This window comes from Eublepharis macularius, chromosome 1 (assembly GCF_028583425.1).
Source record: "Eublepharis macularius isolate TG4126 chromosome 1, MPM_Emac_v1.0, whole genome shotgun sequence".
Lineage (NCBI taxonomy): Eukaryota > Metazoa > Chordata > Lepidosauria > Squamata > Eublepharidae > Eublepharis > Eublepharis macularius.
Window position 1 is genome coordinate 98,268,202 of NC_072790.1, and position 27,042 is coordinate 98,295,243.

At 41.1% G+C, this 27,042-nt stretch overlaps 1 protein-coding gene across 2 annotated transcripts; it reads left to right on the forward strand.

Annotated features, from left to right (window-relative positions):
- The first annotated feature begins 494 nt into the window (after positions 1-494).
- On the forward strand, positions 495-25,918 carry CEP57L1 (centrosomal protein 57 like 1). 2 transcript variants are annotated; one of them, XM_054980832.1, is made up of 12 exons: positions 495-578; positions 2,875-2,905; positions 5,102-5,240; positions 9,322-9,501; positions 10,186-10,307; positions 11,614-11,730; positions 13,909-13,986; positions 17,568-17,663; positions 19,762-19,839; positions 19,923-20,149; positions 20,946-21,090; positions 25,478-25,918. In XM_054980832.1, exons 2-12 carry the CDS (start codon positions 2,900-2,902, stop codon positions 25,697-25,699), a joined length of 1,410 nt encoding a protein of 469 aa, XP_054836807.1. In that variant the 5' UTR covers positions 495-578; positions 2,875-2,899; the 3' UTR covers positions 25,700-25,918. The 2 variants fall into 2 exon arrangements, with proteins under 2 accessions (XP_054836807.1, XP_054836798.1); XM_054980823.1 differs by lacking the exons at positions 495-578; positions 2,875-2,905 and adding an exon at positions 3,183-4,328.
- Positions 25,919-27,042: the final 1,124 nt, after the last annotated feature.

The following is a 27,042-nucleotide window of genomic DNA, read 5'->3' on the forward strand; positions in this document are numbered from 1 at the left end:
CGGTGAGGGATTAACCCTTAATAGTCCTGCAACTGTGTGCATACCGCCTTTAAAACATGCAATCCGTCACAGTAACCATTTTTTTTCCTGGTAGGATGTTTGTGCAGTTAACAACTGCCCAACAGGCAGGAATTCAACAGATTAAGTATTTCCTAGCAAGAGAAACGTAAACAGAAATAATCTCATGTTCGTTTTCATACAGCTATCATGCAGCTGCGGAAAGCATGCTAGCCTTTGCGGGTGGGAGCGATAATCATGGGTGCCTGAATTTATTGTACAGTGAAGGGAACGCACTTTGCACATGGCTTGCTTTTGGATTATGCCTTTTCACGTTTCTGTTAAGGAGAACTGAGTCGGTGCCAATCAAACTTCAGAGAGCAACAACCGGAAACAAACAGCTGCTTGGCACACACCTCTCTACCCCGAGCGCAGCGCCAGGAACCGAGGGAAGGAAGCTGTTGGCTGAGGGGTGCGGCCTGTGGGGTCAGAGAGAGGCGGGGTGGAGAGGCTGCGAGAGCGGGAGGAGAGGCGGCGTGTTTAAAATCGGTCACGGGTTGAATCTCCGTTGCAAGCAGCAGGTCAGGGGGAGTTTAAGGGAGGACGCGGTTGTAGCGAGAGCAGCGGTGGAAACCGTGTACTTGCCTTTTTTGTGCTGGTTTTTCCCCCACGTCTCGGACTGGCGGGCTGTTGCGGCTCTGCCCGTTACATGCCCGACGTCAAAATGGAAGTCAGTCACCAGCCTTTCCCCTTCCTTCCTTCCTTCCCGGAATCTCTTGATATTTTCCGGGCTGTTCTTCCTCCGAGACCCTCCATAAAGACATGCGCGCCTCAAGGATGTGGAACGAGTAAAGCTTTAACAAAGAAATTGGGCTATCTATTGTAAGAGGCCGTGGCGGTGATTTAAAGGCCTTTTAAAAGTGCTTCCTGCGCTGATCCTGGAAAGCGCACACCCTGGAAATCTAGTGGGTCTCTAAGGTGTTATTGGACCCGAATCTTGCTCTTCTACTACAGACCAACACGGCCGCTCACTTGAAGCTGTTTCTTAGGCTCTCTCTGGCCTCTCTCTTCTACTCCGTCTTGGGTGGGCTCGGCCAAACAGCCAAAATGTTTTCTCGTGCTGTCTTTTCTCTGCCGCAGGCCCCCTTCAGACGAGGCAATATGGGGTTCTGGCAGCTGACACTGAGAGGGCTGAAGCGGGTCCCTGTGCCTTTAAGGAATGAGGGGTGGGGGATAAATAGCCACTGCTGCTACCTACTAAATTAAACGGGTGTGTGGGTAGTTTTAGGTGGATAGCGGTGTTGGTCTGTAGTAGAACAGCAGGATTTGAGTCCAGTAGCACTTTAGAGACCAAGATGTTCATGGTGTGAGAGTCAAAGCTCTTTTCCTCAAATAAATTTTGTTGGTTCCTACGATTTTGTAGAGGAAACTGTCTAGGTGGGCAATGCTTTTCTTCTGAATTGTCAGGGGAAAGGAACAGCACCAGGCAGCAGGTTTTCTGTCCTCACAAGTGCACTTCTTCAGTTTTCAGTGTTAATTTTGTAGTATTTGGCCTCTTAAGGTGAAGCCTGTTTGCTTGAAAGTAATAGCTATGGTTGGCTATGGGTGCCCAATGATAGTAGAATATTTGATGGTTGCTAGTCAGGGTAGCAAGAAAAGAAATTTGCATCTGCCCAGTGATGCAGAGTTTTTTTACTTTCAGGTTCCATTATGGGGGGAAAAGAGCCTGTATTTTATTACCTCTGTTCTCAGTTATGCCCATTGTGTAAATAGGATTCAAGTGGCAGACCCAAGAGGCAGAGTTTGCAGAAAGATTTATCATTGTTCTCCTCTGCAGGATGAGTTTACAAATCATAATAAGAAATATTTTCGTTCTTCGCCTGACCCTGGGCAGAGGAACAGAGTGGCTTTATCTGGGCTTTTTATGTAGACCTTCATCTCTGGCTTTGTTTTTATATTAGGGGTGATACTGTATGGCATCCTCCAGCCCTATGATTAGTCACAAAACAACTTTGCTACAACCATACATTAAAATGCTGTCCACTTCATACCATCTTTTTCATTAATTTCATTTCACCTGACAGAGGGCTGGAGGACTCCGACAGCACCTTTTTCCTGTGCCAGCATAAATAAATAAAAGCTGTGCAGCAGCAGTGTTAGATTGGAGAAACTATGCAGCATGGTACGCCTCAAGGTTCTTCAAAATATGCCCAGATCATTTTCCTGGTTGCGTTTAATTTTGTGTGTGGCCTTCTGTGTTTTTGCAAATGGACATTTATCTCTCTGCATACCCTGATTAACGAATTCATTATTTGTTGAGTGCCTAAATCCTAACCCTTGTGCAGAACATTTAAGTCAGGCCTGCTTGATGTAGTTTATTGGTGGCAATCAGATGTTATGACACATCCAAATGTAACCTGCCAAAAAGTAAAATGTGCAAGCTTAAGTGCTGGTGTATAAAGTCTGGGGAAGGAGTAGAGAAATCCTTTGAAAGGAAAAAAAAAGGATGAAGGACTAGGGAACATTAACCATTGAAAGGCATATGATATATTGTCTTTCCAGACAAACTGGACAAAAGTTTTAATTTCTTTAATTAGGTATAAACTTGCACAAAAGATCCAGAAATGGAACTTGAACAGTGATGGATCACAAAATACAACACAGAGTGCATTATCTAATAGTGATTTTTCTGCATTACAAGTATGTAGGAAACTGCTATATTGAATACTCCCTGTGTCTTGTTTGTAAGCTTATGCTCGTCCTCCTTCCTTTCCACTGCATTTTTTGTTTAATATGAGAAAACAAATAGTGTGGAGAGATGCTATTCCTTCTTCAAACTGTGAAGTTAGGTATAGATTGCTTTCTTTCTCTTTTCAGGTGAGAGAACATTGTATCCTTTGTAATGGAGGTGAGTAATCTACCATGTATCTTTAGCAGCACTTTGGTCAGTTCTCAGTTTCAAAAGAGCGAAGCTGTTTAGTCCTTTAACATAGATGGGGAAAGCAGAAAGTATCCCCCACTTTTCTGAAGATGCTGTTTTTTTATATGTATGCTTTTATAATCACTGTTAGAAGATGGGCAAGTTGACCCTGTGTGTAACTGCTTTCAGTGGGACTTAACTCCCAAGTAAACAGAAATTGGAGCCATAAAAGGTGATGCTTCTATAGATTGGGGTAAGAATCTCTCATTCAAGTAATTCAATGGCAATATGTAAAAAAGCTACTATCTGGAATGGGTATGTTAATACATATAATTTTCTCAGTTTAAAAGAAGTGTGAATAATGTTCATGGAGGCAAAAATAACGTAGACCTTTGACCTTTATAGAAGCGTGGAGTCTAGAGTTACTTTATTTTCTGTATTCATTTTTTTATAATGGTGACAGAAAGTTTTATCCTAACTGTGAAATCAACTAAGTGAATGTACAGTTTCCCATGTTAGTTATACACAATAACTGGAGACCTAGTTTGGGATGCATCAGATGCATCTAGGCAGTTCAGTGTGATTAAAAATGACATTGAGGATATATGTATGCACATAGAAGAGCATAAGTTGGATTCCCATGTAACAATCACTAGGTGCTTATCAGGCAAAAACTTTCTTCACTTTAGTAATGGAATGACTTTAGGTGCCTTCATGCTAATTTTTTAAAAGTACCCAAAGAAGTGTAGTGGTTAGGGGGTCAGACTTGGACTGCACCTGGATTCAAATTCCTCTCAGCCATAAATCTCAATGGATCAGTCACTCTTCTCATTCTCGACACCTGTAAAATATAGTATAGAGTTGCTTTCATTGGTATTGTGAGAAAGTATCATTTTATTTTATTATCTTTTATTATCTACAGGAAAAATACAGCATCCAGTGCTCAGAAAACTCCTAGCACCACAATAGCGCATAGAAACTGAATAATAAACATGCCTTTGCTAGGTCATGACAGATTGCACATAAAGGCTCATTACCCTTGCACTTGTAATTGTTTCCATATATATATATATATATATTGCATATTTTTCTTTGGTGGACATTTTCTTTCACTGAGTAAACGCCCCAGATACACTCATCGCATTCTGGCAGCATCTTTGCCTTAGAAAGACCGATTTGGGCAATAGAGAATGGGTTGCTTTGTTTGGGAGGTGTGAAAGCACACCTTACTTCTTCAAAACGGATTGCCATCAATTGGCTATTCTTCCTCAGAAGAGCTTTGCCAGCTCTGTTAAAATCCCAGCACCAAGAAACTCCAGTTTATGTCCATACAAAGGATACTGAGTGTTGGTTTTGCAGGGTTATGTTCATGATGGGAGGCAGGTGCTATGATCTGTGGAACCCTACAACAGTTGAGTAATATGACTGCAGTTTGCTAGTGAAAAGTACAGCTAGCTTGAGTTACGGTTTGTTTTGTTTTCTTCGGAATGCTTTGCATTTCCAGCCATGTGTTTTCCCACTCCTAACCTTCCCCCATGTTTTGTTTTGTCTGTTCAGGTATCAGTGCCTTTAACGTGGTGATGCTTCTCTCTTCGGTCTTCCCGGATTCCTAAAGCAATCATCCCTTTCCCCTTTTTATTTTCTGAGTAAAGTGTTCCTCCCCTCCAAGCTGGTTGTGTTTGCATCACACACTTTAGTCTAGCGAAGGATTTTTGAGGCAAGAGGGTCTCTGTGCACAGAAACCCATTTGGGCAGAGTTGTAGGTGTTACCAGAAATCCGGTAGCTTCTGTCATGCAGGAGCAGGAAAGGAAGGAGTAGGGAGCGATGCGCCAAGAGGGGAGGGTGAGCTAACATTGTTCAGGAAGTCCTGGGGGGGGAGGGGGAGTAGTTCCTTCCCCATCTCTTTCTGTTACAAGCTACCATAGTTGTACTTTTTAACAGGAAGGACAATGTAACTAAAGAAATGTGTTGTGGTGCCTTATACACAACTGTCTCTTCAGGGAACTTTCTTATGCAAGTTTGAGCTGCAATAATCCAGTTAATCTCTGAGCGACCACATTGTTTTATTCTTGTCTCGATAGATTTGAAGACTAGCTTTGTGTTTGTCAGCTATCAGGGAAAATGTGGCTGGATTAATACTCAGTTAGTGCTGTCAGTGACAATGCATTGTTATCTTTCTTCAGTCTGTGGATATTGAGTCGAAGCACAGCTACATAGGAAGCTATATTCAGCCTCCACAAAAAATCCCCACTCCGTTTGGTGACTTGTGGCCAAAGAAGACAGCAGCTGTTGCAACAGACACTCCTGCACCTAATAGTCAAGGTAAATCAGTGCAATGTAAGTTTTTACTAACGTGAAACCTAGTTAGGAAATCATCTTGGCTTCTGTCAAATAAATTTTGGACCTCTGGCTTTAGCATCAAGCTTTATTATGATCCAAGGAAAATGTCTGAAGAACAGTGGTGGGTTCAGTTACAAATCTTAAACAGTGAAGAAGTTATCTGGGGTATTTATCAAAGCTGGCAACTTTTCCAGGTGCAGATAGGCAGGGGTGGGGCTATACAAGTCTCAGGTACGGAATAAAGGGAAATTGCCTGAGAGGGAAGACACATTCCTGTTTTAGCTTGCTTTGTTTGGTAAGTGGCCTTTACTGACAAGATACAGTAGCTCTATTCAAATAGAATGCCAAATTATCATTTATGTTAATTATGTGATCAAAAGAAGGGGTATAAATCTTTTAAATCATAGTTTAGAACCCAAACGGTGACTTGAGCTTCCAAAAATAGAGGTTGAGTACTGTATTATTTTCTAATAGCCTTTGTATATGATAAATTGAAACAAAGCTCTTTTGCTGGCCTGGAATGCTTTCTGAGATTGATGGAGTATTTATTTTATTTTAAAAATTTATGTTCCACTTTTCCAATTTCTGCCCAAATCAGCTTATACCACACATCATTAAAAACAATGCCTGACCTAAGATCACAACAATCTACCACAGGTTGAAAAAAGAAAGTTTGCCCTACAATACAAAACTTCATTGTCCCTTCCAAATATCGTATCAAACAGATGTCTCCCCAATTGATAGGAAAATCAACAGGTGGCCAACGCCTTCCCTTTAGCTGAATTAAGATGGGGCTTTGCAGGCATTCCAATGAAAGGAAGTGGCAGCAGAAAAAAAGTCTCCTATAGGTGCTAAACTTGCTATCCTGGCTGAGGATACAGACAGGAGAACCAGCTGGAAAGATCTAAACTGGAACATGGACACTTGTTATTGACATATGTGTGCACTGGCTATGATGCTTTAACAATATCTTATTATTGCTATATTACTTTTAGATTTTGACCATTAGTAATTGGTACTTTTTTCTCCTGCATAGCAGAGGCCTGCCTCTCATTTTTCTCTAAATTGTAGATAGACCTTAGAAACAATCCAGTAGTTGCTTATCTGAATTGTATGTTACCATACTATCCAGGTTATATTCTTTATGATAAACTACTAGGCACTCTGAGCCAATTTGTTTATGGTTAGATTAATGCTAGATTGCACTCTTTCCTTCTTTCTTAGAGCAATTGAAAGGAAATTTGGTCATCTATATATTTGAGAGAGGAAACAAGAAAGTATTGAAGCGGCAGAATTTTTTTAAAATCTGAAGAACATTGATCATGTGCATCTTAACTGATGGTAAAAACTCAAGTTAGATGCCTTTTTTGATTTTGAAGTTCAGTCCAAGGATACCTAGATGTTTCTCGACTTTGAGTAGTTCAGAAATAGTTACTAACCTCCCACCATCATTTCTCCATGATATATGTGCACCCCCATTTCCATCAGTTAAATACAGAGGCATTGTGGCTGCTTATCCTAATGTTGTCTGTGGACATCATTGCACAGTGAACTCTCCCCTTAACAGTCAAATTCTAATTAATTATTACTACTTGATAATTACAAAAAATGAAAACCTGTGCAAACTGGATACTGTAGGATCATGAAAACTTGTAACAAGTGACTTGTGTAGATTTATTTAAGCTTGTAATAGATACATATGAGTTACGTTCCTTTTCTCGGTTTTGGATTTTTTATATACAAAATAAAAAGATGAAGGCAACTTGGACGTGCTATGCATTTCAAAGAAATATGATCAGATTTTATTCTTGAGTTTGAGTATGCATTTACTGAGTAATTAACAGCCATGTAATTTATAGGATTGTGTAGGAATTTATTATTTTTTCACATTCTGCTCTTTGAAAACTTTAGATTAGCTTGAAGTACATTTAAGAGATTTCAGAATAGTTTCTTTATTGAAAGATTCCCCATGATTTCCCCCATGTGTACTGGCAATGTCATGAAACCATGGGGTGGGGGGTGGGGTTGCTGAAAATGAAATCTATTTTACTGCTGTTAAACTATGCAGGAGATAATCTATTTAATATTTTACTTCACTTGCCCTTGGAATATTTCATTATCTGAAAACTCGGTTCACAGAGTAAAGCAAACATTGCAAGTGGGACAGAGGTGGGGATAAATGCCTTTGTTCTGCCTAGAAAACTTAAAATGCATGAATGCTGTACAGCCCCCTTTTTCTGTTGATCAGATATCATTCCGTGACTAAATATATCATTTCATGCAGACTAAAGCGCCTGGTCTGCCAGCTATACAAAGCTGACTCGGGTCACCTTCTATATTAGAGCCTTATGCTAGATGTTTGTGTGTTCCCAAATGCTGGCTGCAGATGACTGAGTCACAAAGATCCAGTGAACAACTGGCGAATTCCACCCTCAACTAAGAAATTCCCTTTATTTCCAGACTCAGAGGGTGCTACTTGCTCCCACTGCCTTGACTTTCTCTCCTCCAGCTCTTCTATATCTTCTATATATCTATATCTACACAATGGCCTCAGGAGACCTCATGAAATTCCAGGGCTTTCAGTATGCTGATGACACCTAGCTTTGCCTCTGAACTTTTCTTTTTCCATCCATTCCCACAACTCCATTTTTTTGTTGTGATATTTCCACTTGGATGTCTCGTTGTTCTCTCAAATTCAGGATATCCAAGATTGAGCTTTTCATTTTTCTCCCATTCCTCCTCCTCCTCCTCATACACTCTCCATATCCACTGACATCATCATCTTCTGCCTAGAACAGGTATAATGCTATGACTTTATCTGTGGCTCTTGTCTCCCCTATATTATTCAATCTGTTTCTAAGTCAAGTCACTTTTTCCTTTACAGCACTGCAAAAATTGAGTCCTTCCTTTTTGTAAGCACAGCAAAAACTCTAGTTCATATTTTCTCTCTCACGCCTTAACTACTGTAATCTCCTTTTCTGTTGTCTTTATTGTTCATATGTTGCCCTTATCACTTTGGGGCAATCTTCTACTATCAGAATCATTCACCATTCATGTAATTCTGACCATGTGAAGCCCCTTCTCCCTTATATTCCTATGCTGGCTTTTGGTCCTGTCCTAGATACAGCATGATCTTCTATTGTCAAAGGCCTTCATGGATTTTCTCCTTCTTGTTCCTTACCTTTGGTGCTCCAGCTCCACCGTTGTTTGTTGCATTCTTTCAAATGACCGTTCTTTCTGCCGGCTGTCTGAAAGCGTATTCCTGACCACGTGCATATACCACCTATCATATTTACTTCAAACCTTCCTCAAAAGCTCTCTTCCTCTCTCAAGCCTTTGGCACAAATCCTTAATTCCCTTCTTCTACTGAAACTAAGTACATATAACTGGAGAAATGTATTTTTATCCTTGTTCCTCTCTTTTATCTCAAATTTTAAGCTCCTTGAGGCAAGGATATGTCCCGTATTCTCTAAAACATGTATGTTGTTGGTGCGTCATACATAAATAATAATGCATTTCTGTTGAAAATGACTATAGTTATTTTACTATACTCTTTGTTCTGTTCTTTGTTCTCTAGTTCCACTTGGCATAGAAAATATCCCAGAACATAGGTTATGCCAGGAGGACTGACAGAGATATTAGTAGAACTATATAGTCCATTTCATTTTGTGATTGGCTTACTCTATCTGCTCATCTTCCTCAGCTTGAGTGGTGGTTATGTAGAATTGGATGTTGTAAGAGAAAATGAAAGAGACTAGCTTATCTCTGCCTCTTCAGTTTTCCATTCAAATGAAGGGTGTGTGGTTCTTTAAACAATTGTATGTTTCAGACAGCTAAAGAGGCGTGCAGAGATAAAATGGCTAGGTATGTAATATCTCAACTGTTGCAAGTTGATAAAGGCATTCTGATTAATGTAACTTAGTTTGGGCTCTGTTGATGTAGGTGGGCTGCAGACTACCTTGAACCCACTTCTCCAACCCCCCTCCATATTTTTTTAGACAAACATGACTGATTTACATATGAAGTATAACACTAATTAAGAATTAAGCTGCTTGTTCACTAGCTCTAGTGTCAGCTCTGAAAAGTCTGCAAGAAAAGATCCATCGTCTTGAGTTGGAGAGGTCACAGGCTGAAGATGACCTGAATTGCCTTTCCAGAGAAGCTGCCCAGTATAAAAAAACTTTGCTGCATGAATCAAATGAGAAGGATATAGCTAATCAGGAACTGATGCAAGAACGGAAAGGTATTTCCTGGTATCACTGATAACAGCCTTACCAGCCACATCTGTTACACCTTAATCTCGGAGGAGTGTTTATGTTGCTAGTTTGACATGTTGTATTTATTCTCTCCCCTAATGTGTAATTAGGATCTGTAGTAAACAGGGTTGTTTAGTGATTCAGTAATTTTTAGCTGATCATCTGCCTTCCAGTTCTTTATTCAGTTGATTGTATTTGCTTATTGCCCAAAACTTAATGTGGGTTTAAGATACTGAAGCAAGTATGGGATATCTTACAATTTATGGAAACTTTGCATAATCTATGATGTATTAATTTTTCTGGTCAATACTTAGTCCTTATTGTATGAAGGAAAGATCCTCTTCAATACTTTTTTCATTCCCTATAAAACTGACTGATAGTGCTATTCCTGTAAAAATTGTATTAGTTTTGTAAGAGTCATAGTATATTTCTGAATTTTCTTATGGAGTGAAAACAGTTTAAAAGCTTCTAAAAGTGAAGTTTTGAAATGGCCAGCCTCTCTGAAGCAGATGCAGTAATATAAGCAGGGTAGAATAATGTCATAGATTCTGTAGCTGTAAATCAGGCCCTAGCTGTGGTGAGAGCAATTAATCTTTATTGTCATATGTGCCAATGTGGAGTTATAAATGAAGTAAACAAAAGAAGTAAACACTTCTTTTTCTGTATCTTAGATGTGAGTGTTCAGTTAAGTGCAGCGCAATATCGCTGCTCCTTGTTGGAGAAACAACTAGATTACATGAGGAAAATGGTGACCAGTGCAGAGATGGAAAAGAAGTTGGTTCTGGAAAAGCAGGTACACAGGTGTAATAACTCCTATCTTGTGTTTCTTCTTCTGTTGATGCCCTGTGTAAAAAGGCTATGCCATAACTTTATTTGTGCATCTTTCTTCCCTTATCTTGCTTGTATACCATCTTCATAGATGGTCTTTCAAAACAAAAACGCCTTGCTAAGTTCAAGTTGTGCAGGATTTATGTTTAGTCTTCATATAGCAGCTATAATGAGAAAATATAAAATCATCTTTCATTTTGTATTTTCAGCATTGACAGTGATGTGTCACTTACTAGCTAATTTTTTTATTTTATTTATATCTCACCTTTCTCCCCCATAGGGACCCAAAGTAGCTTACATAATTTTTCTCATCTCCATTTTTTCTTATCAACAATTCTGTGAAGTAGGTTAAGCCGAGAGTTTGTGACTGGTCCAAGGCCACCCCCATTGAGCTTCCATGGCATAGTGGGGATTCAAACGTGGCTCTTCCAGATCCAGTGCCCATCTCACAGATAACAAAACTAGCAATAATAAGGGCTCAAATTTATTTATAATTTCTTTCCTCTTTTGTTTATCCTACCCATGTTCTTGGATAGGATGGTGGTATAAATGAAAATAAACTCTCAAATATTCTTCCTGGATTTCTTAATAGAAGACTTTTATAGCCTTATCAACTGAGATTTTAAGTAAACATTGTTTTGTATGCAAATGGGAAACTTTTCATAATTATACATAAAAGATGTTCTGTTGTTCAGGAAACAGCTCTTAGTGTTGTGCGTGGAACTAAGGATGGTTTTAAGTTGAAAAATACCAATAACTATATATGAACATTTCTTGCTATCTGAGAACCTGAACAAACTGGAATACTAGAAACTGGTATTTCTACCCCAAACTAAAAATAGTCAAATGGAAATGTTACAAAAAAACTAGTAACATGCAAGTAATAGCTATGTGCAACAGACCTGCCAAAAAGACATATTCCAAGTTGTATCCTGTGACTGATAGAAAGATGTCTCCTTACTCATGTCAGCCAGTGCTAATGGGGAATGTATGTATAACTGCATTGTGGTGCATGTATACATCAAATCCCTGTCAATCTGCATCACTTTCCACACATATGAGTGAGTTTACAGCATGTTAACCAGTGCCAGCTATGTATAGATTTGCATGCATGAACAGTTCTGTGTATATATAAGCCTCCTACCATGTGCCTTAGGCACTTGCTGAATCAGGGTTCTAACTATGACATCTTGTGTGGCTTTGAATTTGCTGTGAATTGTTTAAGCTAGGTTTGCCACAATTAGTTGCAAAATTGTTATATATATTTTCAGACCCAGCTCCAGAAGGAAAAAGATCAGAATCAAGTAGAGTTATGTGCAAAACTTGACAAGCTTGAAATTCTAGAAAAAGAATGTTGGCGACTTACTGGCACTCAGAAAGCTGCAGAAGTAAGTAAATGTGAGACCATTGTTAGTTGACTTTCAAGTAGCCCCATCCTAAGACCTCAGCATATCACTGGAATGGCACTAGTGCTGCTTCTCAGGCTCTTATGCTTGTCCAGCTGATGGGGCATACGTGAAAGAAAAAAACCCTTGTCAGTGCTTAAAGAGCACAGCAGCCCCAACACAACCCATCAGTCATGAAGAGGTGCATCAGTAAAATCCCTGTGATGGACAGACAGAAACAACCAACTAGCAGTTGCTGATGTGGTCATATGCCTGCGATGTCAAGCCACTCCACCCTACACAATTGCCATGACCCTGGTCCTGTAGGCCTCAGGGGAGCCTGAAGCCTTCTGGTACATTTCCAATAGGCCTGGTTGCCATTTCTCCTGCAGTCCTACATTTCCCAAGATCTTACTTCAGGATTAAAGTAAGGAAAATGGAGGTAAAAGGAAAACCAGTCATCACTGAGGAGGCTGGGCTATGGGACAACTAATATAAGGCCCACCTGAAAGGGGAAGGTATTCTCTCAGGAGCTGTGTGGAAGAGATGTAGCTACCAGCAGGAGAAGATTCCTCATCCAGGAGGGTGGGTTGGACCCAGGAAGGTTCAGGTATTGTAGGAATCACTGTAAACTACGTTAGGATGCTTCATTGTTTTCTTGCCAGTTCCTTTAAGTGTAATTTTGCTCTGCTTGTTGTAAATGTATTCCCTGTTAAACTTCGCTACAAGTGTTTCTTACCTCACCTGTTTAGTGATTGCCCCTGTTGAATAAAGCAGATTGTTTTCCTTTATCAGGGTCCTCAAGCTCAGTTGGTCACTTGGCAATGCCCTCAGCAGCAGAAGGGCACTGTTAGGAAGGGTGAAGTGAAAGGGGGTCTGCTCTGGGCCCTCTCTGTTTGAACTCCCAACCAGAGTGGTGGTAGCCAGTAAGGCCCTTGTCTGCTCCAAGGCTGAAGGGAGCAGGAGGGAGAAGGGTGTGTGTATGGGGCTAAAGCAGAAAAGCCCTCATATGATCCCTCTTACCTGCAACAGATCAAGGAAGAGAACAAAAGAAACACCGCATCCTCCACTGTGAGGAGTACCACAGTATGACCAGGAGGAATCTAGAACTAAATATACTCTGGGTTTGAGTCACTTCCTACAACTGAGTTCCCTTTTTGCTAGGTGCACACACAAGGAAAGAAACATGGCTGTTCTAGCCACAGCATCCACATGCTCATGTAGCTCGTTCAGGGATTCAGGTCCTGGGGTGCATGGGCTCAGAGCACCACTGGTTTGCCAGGTAAGAGGTTGCAGACACCAGGGCAGCAAAAAAGGCACACACAATGATATCTTCACAAAAGGCATTCCTATCAGTTTCCTGGTAGCTCACTGGGAAAAGTAATCCATGTGTCAACCAGGGGCCATGAGTTCCTTCTGACCCCATTAAGTGGTCTAACAAGAAGAAAACCCTTGCCTTTGGCAACAGTGGGCAAACAGAAGGACAAGGCAATTCGTTCAGTCTTCTAACCGGCTACACAGGAAAAAAGATTTTACATTAGGTACCCTGATGTCTATATCAGCCGAATATATCAAGGCAAGGAGGACAGTGCAGAAAGGCATGGCATATCCAAAGTTCCTGGTTCAAGTTTTGCCCAGAATAAGGCAAAATCTTAGCTGTGTCTTGAATACAGCAGATTCACGAATGTCATTTCCTTTCACTGACAGATTGGTGGATTTAATCCAATGTGTCAATAGGGATTTTCAAAGACATGCCAGGGTTCTTGCTGATAGTGCTACACTGGCACCAGGGGCATGGCTAGGACTGAAGAAGCTTATGATGCAGACTAAGTCCTGCACTTGCTCCGACATGCTCTGTTTGTGCACTGACTGTAGGTACGGCAGTGTAGGGCTTAGTTGTCACCCTAAACTCTTCAAGATTGGAGGTTAGGATTACACTGTGAGCCTAACATTTGCCAGTCTGTCAGCTGAGACTTCTCTTAGAGCTGTATGTATTTTTAGTACAACAAAGACACCTCTGTTTCCTGCTGCTTAATCTCAACATCTCATCTTGCATTTGAAAGCGTTAGTCCTAGTCTTCCAGCACTGCATTAATTTTTTTCACTTTATACATTGTAAAAATTTGGTTCATCTTTGATATTATGTGTTATTTTTATTTAATTTTCTCCCTTCATTTTTAAGGAAAAGATCAAACACTTGGAGGTGAAGCTTCAGGAAGAACAACATCATCGTAAGCTAATACAAGACAAGGCAGCCCAGGTGATAAAGCCAAGCTGTAGGATTTCCACACTAATTTAGTGAACGGGATCCTGCAGCCCAGCAGCAGAAAGCACTGACGAATGTGGGTGGTCTTGGCTCTCTCCTCCCCAGAGTAAGCATGTACGACCCCACAAAAGTTTTTTCCAAGGGTTGCATGACCCATCTGAGTAATAGCTGTGAGGGTGGGGGGACATGCAAAGGCTCTGACTCTTGCAGATGCAGAGCCTTGCTGAGGGAACAGGTAGAAGAGAGCAGCCTCCCAACCCACATACCTCCATATGGCTCTGTGACTCTGGGAATAAACTTTGCTGGGGAAGGAGAGAGCTGAGAAGATCAGGAATCCTGGGTCTTCTGCACTGGTCTTTTTCATCAGTTCTGACCGCATATTGCTTCAGTTTCAATTCAGAGTTCTGCACATGGTCAAAATACCCTGATTCAGCTTCCAAACTGCTTCCCAGACTTTTTTGCATTCTTTTTGGTGAAAGGCTGCATCGGCTGCAGAGTCAATTTCCCCCTTGGGTTTCTGCAGACTTTCCCCCTGTGCATCTACCCTGATGTTTTTTTCCAGCGAAGTCAAACCAGAGTTTTTTCGAAGTGCAGAATACTTTCTTCAGTCTGAGGTCTGCTTTTCACCCTCTGTTTCACCCCCTGCATCCTGATTGGTTGAACAGCAACCAATCCAGTTTTTTCTTTTTAAAAAATAAATTGCAAACAACAATATTGCAGATTTGCATTAAAAAAAACCTTGCAAGTTTTCTATCATCTGCAATATAACTAAGAGAAATTTTAAGAATGGAGTGTGAGCACGCTAACTGCTGCAGTAAGAAGTAAATCCCTTTTAATGAGTTTTAAACAAGAATGTTGTAAGGTTGTTGCGTGAAAAAAAAAACCCTTGCAAGTTTCCTTAGCCAATCCACTGAGGAAACTCACGGGTCCTCAGCTGATCAACTGACAAAACAGCCCACAGCAGAAATAGCATTTTTCTAGTGTCGAAAAAAAATAAACAGACACCACTTTGGTTTGACTCCTTCAAATGTGGAATTACAGAGGCCCAAAGTGATCCAATCCTTGTGGACTGAATACCCAGAAAACCTAGTGTAAGTGTGTGTGCGGAAAAGCCCCCAGTGTGTGTCCCTAAGTTGCTTGGGCTGGATCCAATCCAATAGCAAGATTTGCAAAGAAAGCTGTGATTCATTTCTGCTTTAGCCTCCTGTTGTACTGAAAACAACTCCCTAACATGACACAACTTTATTTCCTGTCTATGTTAATTTGGGCTTAATTAAGGTATTTTGTACTAACTGTGTGACTTAAATCACTTGTAAATAAAGCATATAAAACTTTCTTAAGCCTGCCCCATGTTTGCTTTTGAAAAAGTCAGGGTCCTGAGAACTGAACAGATATTTAAAATTTTAAGCGATTATTTATTTTAGTAAACATAAAAAATATCCTTGTTGTCCTTTCTTTCTAAAACAAAAGCTATTCATTGGCTTCTGCTAAACAGTGTTATTCTTCTACATGGAATCTGACTTTTTTCAAAATGCTTCTGCTGCTCTTATCAGTAATGGCCTGTCTCCCATTTGATTGCCATTGTGCCTTAAATCCCCCAGAGTGTCTTACTGCCCACCCATCTTCCCAGCTTTTTTTTTTTGGTTGTTGTTGGAAAAGTTAAATTTCTTTGTGGCATCTGTTCGTATGCAGAAAAGGATTCCATAGATTTCTGTATCTGTAAACCATCTCTAGGACTACCATTAAAAGGTGGCTTAGAAATGCACTAAACAAATAAACAGTGTCTCATTCTTGAGGCAAAACTTTTCAGCGCTTCCTAAATAGGTAGTAGATCCAGAGGAGTTAGCCATGTTAGTCTGTAGTTGCAAAATAGTAAAAAGTCCAGTAGCACCTTTATGACTAACCAACTTTATTGAGGCATAAGCTTTCGAGAACCACAGTTCTCTTCGTCAGAGAGAACTGTGGTTCTTGAAAACTTAATAAAGTTGGTTAGTCTTAATAGTGCTACTGGGTTTTTTTACTAAATGGGTAGTGAAAGCCATAACTCTTTCTTAGCAAAGTATATTTGCTTTCTTAAATAGGGTGCCACTGTCAGACTCTGTCATGTTATGGTATGGGTAGCATCATTTACTGTAATCTCACACAATATACTTGCCCCAGTACTGATACTTCATTTAGGCTGTTTGTTCTGTTCTGCCTGTTGGAAGAGCAGGTTACTTGATCATCTCTATGTGCAACTGCTGCACATAGGCCATAAAGAAGAAAAACAGGTTGCTTGTATATAAGGGAAGTTCTTCCAGTGGTCATCTGTTCAGTCACACAGCCCGCCCTTCTTCCCTGCTGCTGGCTTGTCCTCTCTTGACACATACAGAGCTGCTTATGGCAGCCATAAGAAACTGCACAGGAAGACGGTCCCCCTCCTGTTTGGGCCGGTGTGGTGAGGAAAATGTCTCCCTTGCATGAAGGGATTTGAGCACCAGTTATTTGGGTAGAGAATATTTTGAAGCTACTTGTGCACAAGCATAGATGCCTTATGTGTAACTATCCAGCTGACCCTCAGAACAACAGTTACAGCTAAACAATCTGTTTAAATCAGAATATAGTGCTCTAGCAAAATACTTGCATTGGCTTTGCTCATGGTGGGTTGTTAATGTTATCTTGTATATTTTCCTGCACCTTTAATCATTAATGTAATGCAAGTTTAATCAGACCTGTGTTCTCATAATAGCAATAAATTTCTGATTATTCTAGCCTTAATGTAAGTAGACATAGCTTAGGGTCAGTAAATAGTATGTGCCTCAAAAGTTGTCACAAGTTCAGGAGATACTGCCAGGATTGCTGAAACTACAGGAAATATGTTTTTTAGGCTAATACAGGTTTACCCAACTTGTGGGCCCCAAAGTCACAAGCAAATCAGCAGCTGTGTATGGTGTCCCACTTAATGTCTCTATTACCTGTTTGAATTGTGCAAAAGTGGTAGGATTGTTGAGCAGACAAAGCTGGTGAACTGCATTCTGCTTGGTAGATCGTAAATTGTACAGGGCTGACCTAATGCATTGTAAAGAAGTAGTTCTCAGTGGTCAACAGGGAGTGATTAATGTGTTCAAGTGGAATATGGATCTTGTACGTTATTTCCTGGCCAAACAAAGCGTGTATGCATACGGGATGTCTTGAATTGAAAGACTGATTAGCCCCAGTCGTCTATGTTTACAAGCTGATAATGATAGGTGCTGCACAGAGCAGATATTGTTGATGAGTTTAAACATGCAGTGGTCTGTTGACAAACGTTTTGTATTGTGTTAACATATGGTAAATACTGCAGTTTAACCCATTAAGAAGATTAGCTCCTTGAGAACAATCCTGATTCACTGCAGTGCTCTTAAATTACTCAGATAGTTCAGACAAATTATTAAAGCTATTTACTTGATGTTCTCCTGAAGAGATGAAATCCCTGTCATGGGGGACTCCATTGATACCTGTTTCTGAAGGGATTAGTTATCTGTGAACATACCTGTATTTTCTCTTTTAACCAAGGATTATTTTTGTTGGCTGCTTTTAAAAAAAAAACCCTGCAGCTCCAAACAGGACTTGAGATGAATAGAATTTTGATGTCTTCACTTTCTCCCCAAAAAGAAGCAAAGAAGAAAAGCAGGAAGAAGAAAGCAGTGAAGGTAAAAAGTGTCTCTGAGTTCATAGCTGCTCTTGAATACTACTGAGGTTAGTTAGGCAGGTTGTTTCTGTCTCTTTTGTAATCCGTGGTTTCAGCATTGCCTCCCAAGGCTGCCTAGAAAAATGTGGCTTATCTTGGCAAAGATTAAAATAGAATGAGTCATATTTCCAAGTCTGGCTATGGTTTGCTAGCCTACCATAGTCTTAAAAACAAATGAGCTGGAATTCTCCAGTTCCTTATATAAAGATTGTTGGCTTTAGGCATATATTTGTTTGCATATATTTCAGGCAGTTGAAATGAGAACTTCTAGATAACATGCAGATTAAGGCTGTATTCACAGCTATAACTCTCCTGCTACTTCAAAGCAGCATGAATGTCTAATTGTATATTGCTAACTTCATAGTCAATTGCAACTCTCAGAGAATTAGGAGTTCAGGTTAAATTAAGTCTAACAGGAAAGGGGCTGGTAATTATCCAAAATGCAAAATATGACACTCTGGATGGATAATGGCTTAGAATCATGTTATATCTGTTTTGACTCTCTTTTGTCCTTTCAAATGTGGAGAGTCCCAGCTGATCAGAATCTAAAATCAGGATGGCAAACATCTCCAGCACTGACTCATTCATGGAATAGTTCTCCAGCTTGCTTCCCAGTTATAGAGGCTTCGTTAAGAAAAATTAGGGAAGAATTTTGTGTGAATGAGAAATAGCCATGTGGACTCTTCGTGAAAAATATTATTAAAAAATGTTTTGAAACTAAATAATTAGAATAATTGAACAGAGGGAGAATAAAGTTCAAGCTGCCCCCAAGGGAGATGAAGGTACTGGTAGTACGTAAGATTGGTGGTGGTTGTCAGGGCTTGCCGCGTATGCCGCTGGGTGGGGCGCCGGCATGCCCAGCCCTGACGTCAAAGGGGTGGCAGGGATACTGCAGGGCCCTGCTCTGTGGAAGGAGGGGCGGTATACCTCACCCAGACTCCCTCTCAGTCCTGGAGCTGCTCAACCTGCTCCAGTCATCCCCCTTGATCTCCACCATCTCCTCCTTCATCAACTCTCCTCGCCTCTTCTCACTCTCACTCTCACGCTCCGCTCCAACTCCACTCCATCACTCCTACACAACCCACCAGGAGCACTCTTCTGAGTCAGCTTTTATAGGGTTCCCTCTAGCTGCCTCTGCCCTTCCAAGCTCCTTCCCTCTCCTGATGCTGACAAACTGTGTATGCTCTCAGGTGTGCCTGCCCTTTCCCTAATTCCCCCTGGCCTTCCTTGCCTCTCTAGCAGGGTGGGGCTGAATGCGAACGTGTCCCAGCTGAGGCTTCCTCCAGGTGTGCCTCCTTTCTTTCCTCCCCCCTTCTCCTTCAGTCTTTCCTGCAGGACTGGGCAGGCAGGGCCTTTCCAGGCGATGTGCCTTGGCCATCTCTGCCTTTGTTCCCAAGGTGCCACCCCAGCCGGCATTTGGACTGCCTGTTCACTGGGGCTGGGTGTGGCTGCGCTTCCCTGGCCTTGCTCCCAAGGTGCCAGCATCTGTGCTGCCTGTCCACTGGGGCTGGGTGTGGCTGCGCTTCCCTGGCCTTGCTCCCAAGGTGCCAGCATCTGTGCTGCCTGTCCACTGGGGCTGGGTGTGGCTGCGCTTCCCTGGCCTTGCTCCCGAGGTGCCAGCATCTGGGCTGCCTGTCCACTGGGGCTGGGTGTGGCTGCGCTTCCCTGGCCTTGCTCCCGAGGTGCCAGCATCTGGGCTGCCTGTCCATTGATGCTGGGCATGGCTGTCCTTCCCTGGCTGGCTCTCTCCTCTGGCTCTTCCCCTCCCGCACTTGCTGCTGGCTGTGTTGCCTTCTCTGGAGCATCTGGGCCCCCTGACTCTACTGCTGGTGTGCTGCTGTGACTGTTCCACCCTGGACAACTGTCTGTCAAGGCAGCTGGGTGCTTGTCTCCCGGGGGTCTCCCATCCTTTTCTCCAGGTGAGTCCTGGGGCTGGGCTATGAGCCTAAATAAAGAACAAGTACATGTAATATAAATGTGAAGTACAACTAAACTAAGATGGTTTTAAAAGGGGCAAGCCATTCTTGTGTGTAGGAACAAATCCTGTTTTTAATTTTCAGAAAAATACTAGTTTGTGGAAAGAATACAGCTCACAACAATACCTACCAACTGAAGCACTACCTTTTGTTGCTGGGAAGGTAATTATTTTTTTTCATGAATTAGGATTTATTTAGATTATTAACAGTTGTAATAATTTCCTAATATGCTATTTTTCCTTAAGTCTACAAGCTCAAGTCATTCTATTGTTGCAAATGTTCAAAGTATCTTGCATATGATGAAAAGTCGTGGTCCACATGTAACTCCACAATGTCCGGAAGGAGCTGAAAAAAGGGTTTCTAGATGGACGGATGTGTGCAGATCTGGATCTTCTTGTTCCACATCTTCTGCTGCTGAAAATCTTTCTGATCTTCTCTTGCTCATGCAGGATGAGCTGGGACAAATGAGCTTGTAAGTACTTGTTTTTTAATTTGTATGTGAAGGACTGTGATGCTTTGAGTTTGGAGCAAAGAATTTTGAAAGCAATCTGGAAACAGGCAGGGGACTAAGGGCATTATACAAGTAGATCCAGGATTATTTTTGTTTTTACATCCCTTTTGTATACAAATATAATATAGAAAACAGAAGAAACTCTGTTAAAAATGAATTTGCTTTCTGATCAATGTTGCTGTTCATGTTTGTAACACAAATAGATAAGCTGAGATCCAAGGAGCTACATGACTATTTCCAGCAAGTCCAAGGGAGCTTGTGTTTTTAGAACAGCAGTCCCTCCTGTAGTGTGGCAAACTGCTTCTGAGACAGAGAAGACTTCTTACCACAATTTGTGGTCTAGCATTGGAAGGAGGGGTGCCATTTAAAAAAGAAAAGCAGCTATACCTAAATTAGAACATTGGAACCCAGCCAGATCTACACAAATAGTATAACAAAGAGTTTCCAGACAGAATACCATCCACATAAAGAGTGAGGCTCTATTGATGTGTGTATTTTTATTCTGCAAGAAGTGGCATGTTTTCTGGAGAGGACTGTAGAATGGTTCACATGCTATAAAACTGCACCAAAGGCACATACATGCGTAAGTTCTGGAACAACCAATATAGGTTTGTCACTTGCTATTGTATGATTAAACAGCCCAGAGTCTGGTCCACAAGTGAAAAATCCTCAAAAGATGAGTACATAGGAAGAAATCCTAGGGAAGATAGTGGACTGTTAGCATAAATTATGGTTGACAAGAGTTTGTCTTCAACAGTGAGCATCAGGAACTGCTGAAGCAGATTCAAGAAACTAAAAACCACGAGGTTCGGGAAGACCTAGAACGTGAACTGGATTGCCTGGTAAAGCAGATGGAAATTAAAGGAGAGCAGATCACCAAGCTGAAAAGGCACCAGGAGAATGTAAGAGATTCATTCCAAAAACAAGGAAGAAAAGTCAAAGAAAAATCATAACATTTTTAGAAAACCAGTTCTTAGATACTTTATTACATAAAGTTAGTGTATTGAAATACAGTTGCTATTTAGTTTAGATTATAAGGACAAAGTTAAGGCGTTACAGACAGTCCCTGATGGTTATGTGGGTTAGGAAGTACTAGTTACTGGAAAATACCATGGAAGCTGTAATTGGGAAAGAGAGCAGCTTAATCTTTGCTCTCTGTTCCTGCATCACAACCTGATTTTCTACCCCTGTAGGTAAAGATATGAGGTCTACAGTGAGAAAAGTCACTTAAAGCAGTGATCTTCAATCCTCCTGGGATCCACCTTTAATGCTCAAGTGGCAGCATAGGTCTCACTGAGATGTAGCCATGTGGCTAGACATCAGAGTCACATAACAGAAAGATAAGGAGCCATAGTTAATGACCATGGCAGTGAAGAAGGATGATTTGGCACTGTGAGTGCAGAGCACTGGACGATTGCCTGGCAAAGACAGAGGACCTGGCAAAGGAAAGAAAGTTTTTGAGGGGAGGAGGGGATATCTCTGAACTTACCACTGTGCTTGGTATGTGTGCAAAGTATTAGGAGACATGACGCATTTGATCTCTATGCATGCACACTAGTAAGTATTTCTGAAGAATGGTAAAATGGCAGCTCTGTAGGGCTCATGACTCAGAAGTTGGGGATCTGCAGGCCACCTGAGGATACTGACACATGTGTCTTTGACCAAGTGATTATGAGCAAATAAACAGTAGGAGGAGCCCTGAGGAGCCCTCTCAAAATGGGAGGTTCATATGGGTATTCTTTTTTATTTTTGTTTTCTTTTTAATACAGCAGGAAAGTTTTCATATATCTTTTGTATTATAATTTGACCCTCAGTAATAATATTGAGTAGAGGGTTTGTTATTTTCAAACTTACACATGTATTTATTTATTTATTTAATTATTTATATGCAGCCTTTTTCACTGAGACCAAAGGCAGATTGCACATTGCAGTACAACATAATCAACAGCTAGGACATTCAATGAACAAATACAATAGGGTTTGTTTTCAGAAGATTTGAAAACAAGCATAAATCCCAACACAGAGATTAAACCTTTCTGAAAGAAAGCATAACTAATTAACATGACATCTTTAATAATGTGGAAACTACCCATTAGGAGCATTCCTACATCAACAGATAGTATCCAGTAGCATAATCTATAGTCCCTGTCCCATACCAAGGCATCTTTTTGAGCTATTTCTTATTGCACAACCCTATAATCTGAGCAGAAACTCCTCCTGAATAATTCAGTTTTGCATAGTTTGTGGAAAGAGCAGCTGTGAGGGAACTAGAAAAGATCCTTAAATATAAAGATGTCTCTATGGGGACCAAAATCAAGTTAATCCAAACTATGGAATTCCCTATTACTATGTATGGATGCGAAATTTGGACAATGAATAAAACTAACAGGAAGAAAATTGATTCATTTGTAATGTGGTGCTGGAGGAGAGTGTTGTAGATACCATGGATGGCCAAAAAGACAAATAAATGGGTTCTAGATCAAATCAAGCCTCAATTCTCCGTAGATGCTAAAATGACAAAACTGAGGCTATTGTGCTTTGGTCACATCATGAGAAGACAAGATTCTCTGGAAAAGTCAATAATGCTAAGTGGAAGGCAGTAGGAAAAGAGGAAGACCCAGTGCTCATTTGGAGGGGGAAACGCGCTGGAACACTGTTCTGGCAGTTCCCCCAAAAGGACACTGTCAAGTTGACCCGGCCACCTGACTTTTGGCTATTTTGGGCCATTTTGGCCTCAATCGGGCCATTTTGGGCCATTTTGGCCTCAATCGGGGCCCAAACAGGCACGAAATGGCAATTTGGGGCCTGTTTTGGCCTGGATTGGGCCTGAAACAGCCCAGATTGTGTCCGTGTCCAGCACCAACCCAATCCGGGCCGTTTCAGCCCTGATCTGGGCCTAAAAGGGCCACTTTTGGCCATTTGGGGCCCATTTCCGCTGGGATCAGGGCCAGCATGGCTGGGATTGGGTCAGTGCTGCGTGGGGGAACCCTCCCCTGCCTGGCACTGACCTGGTCCGGGCTGGTTCGGCCCTGATCCAGGCACAAACGGGCCCCAAATGGCTGGGTCCAAAACGGCCCTGATCGGGCCACTGTCAGATGGGGGAACACTCCCCCATCTGGCAGCAGCCAAATCCCGGCCATTTTGGGCCTGATCAAATCAATTATGCTAATGACACACTTCCGGTGATGTCAAGGGGCGTGGCATATGCTAATGAGTTATGCTAATGAGTTCCTGCAGCTCTTTTTCTACAAAATGACCCCTAGGAAGACCTAAAACGAGATGGCTTGACTCAATAAAAGAAGCCATGTCCTCTAGTTTGCAAGATCTGAGCAAGTCTGTTAATGATAGGATATTTTAGAGGTCTTTCATTTATAGGGTCACATAGGTCAGAGGTGACTTGATGGCACATAGCACACATGTATAGAAGGCACTGACCAGTTGAACGAAGCTGCCATGGGGGAACATTGGGAAAGAGGCAGTTGCAGAGATATGAGGGGCCAAGGCCATGAAGGGCTTTGAATGTAATGATAGTCATGACCTTGAGCTCGATCTGATGGGGAGCCAATGGAGTTACTGTAGAATGGGAGTGATATGCATGCTGTAGCATAGTGGTTGAGTGGCTCGGCTCTGAATCAGCGCTCTGCTAGTTCAACTCCCACTACTGCCCTGAACTCTGCAGGTGGCCTTGAGTAAACCACTCCTCTCAGCCCCAGCTCCCCAGCTGTATTGTGGGGATAATGGTAACAGTGACTTTGTTCACTGCTTTAAGTGTGGCACTAATCTGTCCAGAACAGTGGTATATAAGCACACTGTTGTTATTGTTGTTTAGCTCCTGAAAGTAAATGAGCTGTAGCATTCTGCATCGGCTAGAGTCTCGGAGTTGACTTTGAGGGGAGAACTATGTAGAGTACATTATAGTAGTAGATTAAAAATGTTTACAGTTAAAACCAAAATAACAACTCCCAAATCCCTCTTTCCTCCCCAACAGAAGCCTGCCCTCAAATGCCCTTTACAGAATGGAGAATGTTAAATAAAAGCATGCTCCACTTTTCAAATGGAAGAATAGTGATAATCAGCATCTAGAAGCTTGTGCCAGAACAATTAACTATTAATTTATTGTTTGAAAATATGTTCATACTACACTACTGTATAATATATCATCCTTGCACACTGTGTAAGGATGATATATACTTCAGAGATGAGAGAGGTGATATGATACCCATCTTCAAGTATTGGAAGGACTGTCACAGAAGATTGAGCAGAATTGTTTTCTGTTGAGCCAGTATCAGTGGGATAAATTAAGACACACGAGTTTTTTTTGCTAAACATTAAGAAGAACTTCCTGACGATGAGAGTGGTTCCCTCAGTGGAACAAGCTTCCTTGGGTAGGCTATCTTTCTTTGGAGGTTTTTAAGAAGAGGCTAGATGGCTGTATGACAGCAATGTGGATTCTATGACTCAATATGAATTTAGGCAGATAAGGAGAGGGAGGGTAGGATGGGATGAGCAGATGCTTGGCTTTTGTGGCCTCTCTTATATGCCCAAGGTGATGCCAATCATCATTGTGGGGTCAGGAAGGAATTTTCCTCCAGGCCAGATTAACCAGGAATCCTGGAGGATTTTGCCTCCCTCTGGACATACAGCAGTGGTCACTGGGAAGGAGGGAATAGTTGTGAATTTCCTGTATTGTGTGGGGGTTTGGACTAGATGACGCTTGGGCTCGCCTCCACTCTGTGTTTCAGTCAGTACAGTAAGCAGAGGAGTACTCTCTACTGTAGCCATCTTCCTTGCTTCATCATGAACCTCAGGTTCTGTATAAAACAGAAAGGACTATGTGGTATACTGTGTTCCTGGAAGCAGTTCTGCCAAAGGCCAAGGGCATTCTCATGTTTCTTTAGCATAAACTGAGAAACGATAGAATTTAAATTTAATGTTAAAAGGCTTGTATTCCAGCAACTGCTTCAAGTTCATGGTGAATTCAGTATTAGAAGTCTTCACTATTCAGATAATGAGGCTACTTCGGAATTTAAGAATATCTGGATTTCTCCTTTGTATAATTAACTTTGTACTAAGAAAATAAACATTAGAAAGCAACCTAGGCAAGATTTAACATGTGACTTGATGTTTGTTTACCATATGATTTACAGTGATATTCCTGCATACAATAAAAATGTTCTTACGGCAAATATATAATAACAGTTTATTTTCTTTATCTATTACCTTGCGCCTGTAAGACTGTAGGGCGTGTACACTTTCTTGTAAGAATTGTAATGGATTTTTTCTTTGTAGGTTTATAAACTGAAGCAAAAGGCTCAAAAGCTGAAAAGAAAAGCAGCTAATGTATCAAAGCCTGATGACTTGAAAGTGACTAAAGAAGTCACAGTCCCTCCAACAAGCAGTGTGTATGGTACTTGCTCTGTAAATAAGAGTACTAATTCTCTTCAGCTATTAAGAAGTGCTCAGAAAATTCAGTCAGTATTGAAGAAGGATGACATTCTGTGGGAACCATAGCTTACAATACTAGTATCAGAGATCACTGTTTGCTATCCATCAGGAACTGGACTGAATGGGGCTTTCGTGCCTGATGCTTTATTTGTCCACACACCCATACATTCTGAGATTTAGATCTAGGGCAATGAGCACCTGTATTTCTATATTTTAAAAAATATAATTGTAATTTGGTTTGAATAAACTCAACATTCTTTTTTAATTAAAGGCTATGTCACTCTATATTGAGTGCTATTTGTTTCTTATTTACTTATCATTTATAGTCTTCCTTTTTCTCTGAGACTCAAGGAAAATTACACAGTGCAAGTCAATACAGTCAATTTCAAATACATTTCTCTAAACGATGAAACACAATAAATAAATGCGAATTTGCAAAGCTTTCCTTGCAACATTGGGGGACAAATTTTGAATTACTGTGATAAAAATGAGCACCTGTGTTGCTTCTGTAGTTATCATAGGATGTGAATGGTAAACAGGCTGAGTATAGGAGTCACACTCTTATTTAGACTTAATCTAAATCTAGTTCTGCTCTGAGATCGGGTGTGATCTCAAAATTGTCTAGCTAGTCTAAACTGAACAAAGAATATATCAAACTGTACCTGAAGGTTAAAGGAAACTATATGTAGATTCACTAGAGGATGAATAGCATAACAGCTGCAAAAGTATCTGACAAAGAGAGCCTTGACTCTCAAAAGCTTTTACCCTTAAAATCTTGTTAGACTTTAAGGTACTACTGGACTCTAATTTTGCTGTTCTAATGATCACAAAATGAGTCTACAAGTTTAAAACACACCTCTACTTTTCTAACTATTATTGAAATTGGCATTAAATGTTAATCAATGAGATGTACTATAAAGCGTAAACAGAGTGACAACCCTAGAACAGATCTTTTTTTAAAAAAATAAAAACAAAATAAACTTATTTTTTCAAGAAGTGTATCGGTTTCATAAAAGTAGTTATCGGTTCTTAAAGTTACTTCATTTAAACTCCTTCACACAGATCTCTCCTAAGGCTTCACACACAATGGTTGTTGTGGGTTTTCCGGGCTGTATTGCCATGGTCTTGGCATTGTAGTTCCTGATGTTTCGCCAGCAGCTGTGGCTGGCATCTTCAGAGGTGTAGCACCAAAAGACAGAGATCTCTCAGTGTCACAGTGTGGAAAAGGTGTTGGCAGGTCATTTGTATCTACTCAGGAGGCGTGGGGTTGAGCTGAGTCATCCTTTTCCTCACTGTGACACTGAGAGATCTCTGTCTTTTGGTGCTACACCTCTGAAGATGCCAGCCACAGCTGCTGGCGAAACATCAGGAACTACAATGCCAAGACCACGGCAATACAGCCTGGAAAA

Bases quoted from the DNA above. Each gene is read 5' to 3' on its own strand.
- CEP57L1 (XM_054980823.1), top strand. From the start codon at position 4,281: ATGTTCATGATGGGAGGCAGGTGCTATGATCTGTGGAACCCTACAACA. The intron at 11,731-13,908 runs GTAAGTAAATGT...TTCATTTTTAAG, and splicing joins GCACTCAGAAAGCTGCAGAA to GAAAAGATCAAACACTTGGA. The intron at 20,150-20,945 runs GTAAGTACTTGT...TGTCTTCAACAG, and splicing joins GAGCTGGGACAAATGAGCTT to TGAGCATCAGGAACTGCTGA.